This window comes from Theobroma cacao, chromosome 4 (assembly GCF_000208745.1).
Source record: "Theobroma cacao cultivar B97-61/B2 chromosome 4, Criollo_cocoa_genome_V2, whole genome shotgun sequence".
Taxonomy (NCBI): domain Eukaryota; kingdom Viridiplantae; phylum Streptophyta; class Magnoliopsida; order Malvales; family Malvaceae; genus Theobroma; species Theobroma cacao.
Window position 1 is genome coordinate 19,829,739 of NC_030853.1, and position 6,493 is coordinate 19,836,231.

The 6,493-nt window shown below is 32.3% G+C and overlaps 1 protein-coding gene across 2 annotated transcripts; it reads left to right on the top strand.

Annotated features, from left to right (window-relative positions):
• LOC18601886 (transcription factor MYB75) lies at window positions 761-4,494 on the top strand. 2 transcript variants are annotated; one of them, XM_018118901.1, is made up of 3 exons: window positions 761-947; window positions 1,092-1,221; window positions 3,840-4,494. In XM_018118901.1, the coding sequence occupies exons 1-3, from the start codon at window positions 812-814 to the stop codon at window positions 4,375-4,377; spliced, it is 804 nt and encodes a 267-aa protein (XP_017974390.1). In that variant the 5' UTR covers window positions 761-811; the 3' UTR covers window positions 4,378-4,494. The 2 variants fall into 2 exon arrangements, with proteins under 2 accessions (XP_017974390.1, XP_007033038.1); XM_007032976.2 differs by having other exon boundaries at window positions 3,819-4,493.

A 6,493-nucleotide genomic window follows, 5' to 3' on the forward strand; every position in this document is an offset into this window, starting at 1 on the left:
CATCTCTGGAGATTTCAACAACTTCAAACAATACCAAATGCCATTTAACAACAAAACCCTAAACCACCTTTTCAAGCAATATGGCATTCAAATTACTAAATTCACTAAAAAACACAACAAAAAATTCGACATTCACTAACTTACCGTTTGTTGTGACTGATTACTTTGCTATGAACTTGTTCGAACACTTTTCTATCTTTGATAATGAATCAAATGATCGTTTAATAAACCTACCGTGTAGTGTACCTAGTGTTTGTGTTTACAGTCAATGTTTGAAAAGCCAGAAAAATCATTTCCTACAACATGAGGATGTTTTTAACAAAATGTCGTGTAGCAAATTTTGGACAAATATATTTTCACCAATCTGTGGATGTATGAGAGTGGGTGTGAATGAGGAGGTTTCATTAAGGATATTTTTGTCCCAAAATTTTATTTTTTACTAAAAACAGTTAAAATTATAAGTAAAGTTATTTTTAAAAGCATCCTATATATGAGGACAAACAAAAAAATTATTCCTGTAGTTTATGCTCAGCTTGTTTTATAGCCAGAGCCTTTTAATGAAATCGTGGGTTAACAAAAAGAACGGTGTGTGGGATATGGTTGGACCGGTAGCTAAGATAAACTCTATGGTAGATGAGAACTGTCACCAACTTTCTATCTCGTGGAACTTTCTGCGGATATGAAGTTATGCACGTCGCCATATTTAGATAGGTCACTTTTTTACTCTACTAAAGAGATTGGAAAGTATAAATAAATGGATTCGGCAGTTTGAAACAGCAGAATCCCACGTAAGCTCTCTAAGTTAATATATATGTACCGTAAACCTATGGAAGGCTTATCTTTAGGAGTTAGGAAAGGTGCATGGACTGAAGAAGAGGACATTCTTCTCAAGAAATGCATTGAAAAATATGGAGAAGGAAAATGGCATCAAGTTCCTTCTAAAGCAGGTAATTTGATGCTTTCGTGCTTATTATTATTTTTCTGAGGTCACAATTCTCATCTGCTAGAAAGGGTTACAATTTTTAAAACTTGGCTGATCAGTTATAATCGTAACCAAGAGTTTCGTCCATATTTGGTTGCATTTTTTGCAGGCTTGAATCGATGCCGGAAAAGCTGTAGACTGAGGTGGTTGAATTATCTCAAGCCAAACATCAAGAGAGGAGATTTTGCAGCTGATGAAGTTGATCTCATCATACGTCTCCATAAGCTCCTAGGTAACAGGTAAGTGAAGTTCAAAATGCTAAACAGAAGTATTTGATATTTACTAAAATAAGTACATTAAGTACATACAAGTCTCCATAATGACGTTGCCTTTGCCAAGAGTTTTCTTCCTCTCAACACCTCTCTATACCTCTTTTGTGAAAGAAAGAAAATACCGTTCAACAAACCCCACGTCTCACTATCTCTTTCGCCAAAGAAGGAAAATTTCGTTTACAAAATTTCCTAATTGAACGCTCACATGCACTCTTTGCATTTTGGCTCTTGCCAATTTTAAGAATTTATTAACGAAAATTATAATTTATTAATATTATAAGAAATCTTTTGAAAAAGATTTGGCTATCGAATGCCTTGCTCTCCTTAAGGTTAATAATATGCTTAGGGATATCCCTAGGCTTTGCCTGGACTTAATATCTTTCTCCGAGGATATTTGTTGTGAAAAGCATGCACTTTTATTATCAATTCCAAAGCTAGAATGCGTCCCAAGTCTTGAACTGATTAGTCTAGCTTTATGCACTTCTTCGGACGATCTTAAAAACACACTTTCTCACCTCATGCATTTAACATGAAGATTTGATCTGTATACCAGCAACTGAAATTTTACATTCAGCCTGGTATATCACCCCAAAACTCCTTCAAAAGGCTCAAGCTCCCTCTAGCCGGGACAAAAGAATAACCCCACCCTTCTCCATACAAACCAAAAAATACAGCTCCCAATCAGCGCCCTAACTTTACATGAAGCCCCCCGTACCCATATAGCGTACGCAACGCAGTATCTTGGAGGTAAACAGACAGATAGTATTCCTTCCAGATTAGCCGTAAGGAAAACAATAGCACATATGCAACGACAAGACTACACAGAAACCTTGTAAAGGCAGTCCTCATTCAATAAAAAAGCAGCAGCACCCTGATCCGCACCGCCTCTCATTAACCAGTAGCACCTCTAGGCAATATCGAAAAAAGAGAAAAAACAACAGACTCATTCTGGCCATCCAATTATAACCATACCAGCCAAGCAACCCATGGAAACACCATGTCCAACGCAACAGCCAATTTTCCGGTAACAAACCATTGAAACCAACACCCCAAGATAAGAATTCCATACAAAACAGCATCAGATGATAACAAAAGGAATGAATCAATAAAGTCCGATTGTAAATGTCATAAAATTTCACTATAATTATAATGATCTTACACTTTTAATTTGTTAATTCATTACTCTTCACATTCTTTTTCTTTCTTCCTCCATGATAGTTATCAATATTTCTTCCTTTCTTTTCCCTCAACCAATTAAGGAATAATTTAAAAGAAAAACATAAAGCAGAGGGCATCAAATTCTTCTGCGTATATAAAACTGAAGCATCTCAACAAGAGAAAAAAACGACAAAATCTAAGCGATGGACCTAACAGACACAAAACACCACAACTTAACATTCTGATTAAAGACATTGAAAACAATCAAATTGATGCTAAGCCCATATTTAATAAATGCTATTTTTTGTCGGAGCCTTTGCCCTCTCCTCCTAATATTAGCTAAAACATACGATTCATGCTACACAAGAGAAGGTGATACTTCTCTCTCCTTCTTCATAAATCTCATTCTTTTTGTCTTAAATTCGAGTTCCAAAGCTCAAAGATGAACATCCCATACTTACTACTCACTTTGTCTTAATGAATATTCACCTTTTCAAAATTGTTTTTCTTTCCTTTGAACATCTTAATTTTTTTTATATTTCTATATTTGATTTTAGATTTTAATATTTTAATTTTAGTTTTTAGGCATTAAAAAATCACTAGGTTTTGCTTGGTAGAGTGGAAAAGTTAGAGCATGATAAAGGGTGGATGGAAAATTGGAAGAAAAAAAATATTTTCATTAGTACTTGGTAAAAGTGAGAGAAAAGCAAGTAAGAGAATTTCATTTTCTCCTATTTTCTCACTAGTACTTCCTCTTGAGTCATTAGACCTCTCTTTTTTAATTTTTTTTGTTATTTTAGGTGAATTACACCATATTAGTTTCCTTGAATTTGGTAAAGTATGCAGGAGTTTACCAATGAAGTGCAGTAATTTTTCAATATGAAATTCAGAGAGTACTTTGTCTGAAGAGTACTATATTCCGCTTGTCTTTTTAAAGTAACCTTGTAATAATAACCGTAAAAAACCCAAAAAAAAAAAATTCTAGTCAAATATGTGACCTTCAGTTCAAATGACAAATGCCATTATCCATATAAATCCTAATGTTTATGAGGAAAATTTTTTCCTAACAGATCAGTTTGAACCTTACACGATACATACCAAAAAATAAAAGAAAATCAATATTGATATCGAATAATGTCATAAAAGATAATTTTCTTTGGTATCATTAGTCGCACTTCATTCCGTCTAAAGTTTTAAGTGCCGTCCGGGTGTCCCATTGTGAAAAAAAGATCCCACTCCCAATAAAACCATGAGAACATCCCAATCTCTCTCTCTATATATAGATATTGTCAGCCTTTTATCCTTGTCTAAAAAGATAAAAAGAAGCGGCACACATTGCAACAATCAGCAAGTTTTTTTCTTGTGAGATTAATATGCATATATTTCCATTTAATTAACCATTGCAGATGGTCACTAATTGCTGGTAGGCTTCCTGGAAGAACAGCAAACGATGTGAAAAACTACTGGAACACTCACTTGCTGAAAAAATTCAATCCTTCCAAACAAAAAGCACGTGATGATGATCAAAATCCATCAAACCCTAATAATATTGTTATAAAGCCTCGGCCTCGGACCTTATCAAAGAAAAGTTTCCCAGTGCAGTTGGGAGGAACAAACATCAACGACAACAACAGCGAGGCAGCAACTGCAAGTCACAATTTGTTAGCTGACGCTGACAACAGTTACTATATCCCTGCTGACAATGATCAAATTATATGGTGGGAAAATTTGCTAATAAATGACAATGACGCAGTTGACGTTCAGCACGCGGCAGCTTCCTTTAATAATAGCAACACTAAAAGCGGAACGGGAGACCAGACCGTCTTAAACAGTATAGATAAGTATGAAGAAATTGGAGAGAGAACCATGGTGGTTGAGGTAGGCAATAATTCTAGTTGGGATGAACTTTTTCGTGATGTGCAACTCTGGAATGTGTTCAACCCAGAGCCAGAAGATTATGTATAATTATTGCTACGCACTACCCCTACCTTATGTTCCTTTATTTATTAGTAGTTGCTTTGTTTTCTTTAAGAGGTAATAAGAAAAAAAAAGTTATGTTGGTTTTAAATGTAATCAATAAAAGTAATTATCATAAACTTTATTTTTCATTATACTTTTTGGCAATTAATATGGGCATGACAAAATTTTAAAATCTAAATCAATAGATTAGAAGACTTTATTTGATGTACAAAATTTTAAAATCTAAATCTAAAGTATACAAAATCCAAATAATATGAATTTTTTAACGTTTATATTTGATGTACTTTTCATGTTTAGTTCAACTCACCAAATGTTTCTACATCATTAATGAGGTAAAATTAAAAATTATTAAAGATTAAAAGTTTTTTAATGATTAATTTAAAAAAGAAAAATATTTTCATCCCTTTCAGGTTTTTAGGTTTCTTGTTCTTTAATGGGCATCCAAAATAAAATTTATAAGTATCTCTGGTAGGTTGAAATTTGGCTTAGTTTAGTTTCTCACTTTCTCATCGACATCACGATCAACATTTTCTCTTTTTTATTCATCAGTCACGTCTCAGTAGCCGAAAAGTGAATGAATAAAGGTTGAGCAGTAACCATAAAACGCCAGCAAAGCACGTGCCATCATTGGGAAATGAGCATTGAATAGGAAGAGTCAGGACAGGGGATGAGGATAGAGTCTCTAGTGGAGCAGGAAGAACCGAGACCACATAAACTACTATAATGTTACTATAATGTTGGTTTCAACCGTTTAGTAGACCGTAAACTATAATGCTTATGCTCAATTAAACTAAAAGGAGTAACTAAATTCAACTAAAAGTAAACCCTAATTATTTATTTGAAAAAAGAACAATCCATTATCACATGATAACCTAAATCAAATGGTCAAGTCACTTAAAATATGTATCACTAAAGTCAATAAGAAAAACTTATCTTGATAATCTTTTATTATCCTATTACTTTTGAAATTATACAATTTTGTCAAACTTAATTTTAGTGGAAGATGAAGAAGAGGAGAAGAAGATGATGGAGTCCGAGAGATATAGAATGAGGACAATAAGAAAAGAACGATTATGAGGGAGTTAAAAAGAGAAAAAAAAACAAGTTTTTTTTATAAATTTTAAAAGAAATTATTAATATTTAATTTTAAGTTAGTTGATGTATAAATGCTATTTTAAACAAACATTTTACCTACTATTGATTTTCTAATTGTCAAAAGACCCTTCTAGTCCCTATACTCTTCAATTTTGTTCAATTTAGTCCTTGTACTTAAAATCGAAGCAATTTAGTCTTTTGATTTTGAGAATTGCGTCAATTTAGTCCCTTTCCCTAATAGTATCCAATTTTACTATTAAAAGATGACGTCAGCGCTGACGTGTCATATTTTGATAACGTGACGTTTGAGATGATAATGTGGCATGCCACATGGCACCGAGTGATGACATGGCAATGCCATGTGGCACGATACGATGACATGGCGGTGCTGACATGGCACTAACATGCTGACATGTCAATGCCACATGATAGATCAAAAAAAATTTTTTTAAAAAAAAATTCTGCCAAGTCATAAGGATTAACTGAACAAAATATATAGTACAAGGACTAAATTGAGCAAAATTAAGATGTTAAGGGACTAAATTGAAAAAAATATTTAAAAAATATAAATGTTTAAGTAGATTATTGATATGCTTATTAATAAGCCAAATATTTAAGTGTAAAAGATTTAGGATTCTAAAACATATATATATATATATATATAAATATTTTCTTACTTGATTATTTGATTCTAGAATATGTAAATTAATTTATATTTTTTACAAAAATTAATTTTGAATACTCCTATAAAAAAAATTTGAAAAGAATTTTATACCTGAAGTCAAATTTAGATGAATAACTTATATTACGTTAACAAAAAAATAATATAAAATGACTAAATAAATTTCTTTTTCTTCCATTTATAATAATATGAAAATTTAAAATTTATTTAACTAAGTTTTTAACATGAGTGAAAGTCAAATTAGCAAAATATGTTGATTTAGTTTTTCGTTCAAAAAAATGAACAACGGAGATATAGAGTTAGCGATGATTATAAAAATAATTC

Coding starts and splice junctions, on each gene's coding strand:
- LOC18601886 (XM_007032976.2), top strand. CDS start 812: ATGTACCGTAAACCTATGGAAGGCTTATCTTTAGGAGTTAGGAAAGGT. Junction 948..1,091: donor TCAAGTTCCTTCTAAAGCAG/GTAATTTGATGC, acceptor CATTTTTTGCAG/GCTTGAATCGATGCCGGAAA. Junction 1,222..3,818: donor CATAAGCTCCTAGGTAACAG/GTAAGTGAAGTT, acceptor TAACCATTGCAG/ATGGTCACTAATTGCTGGTA.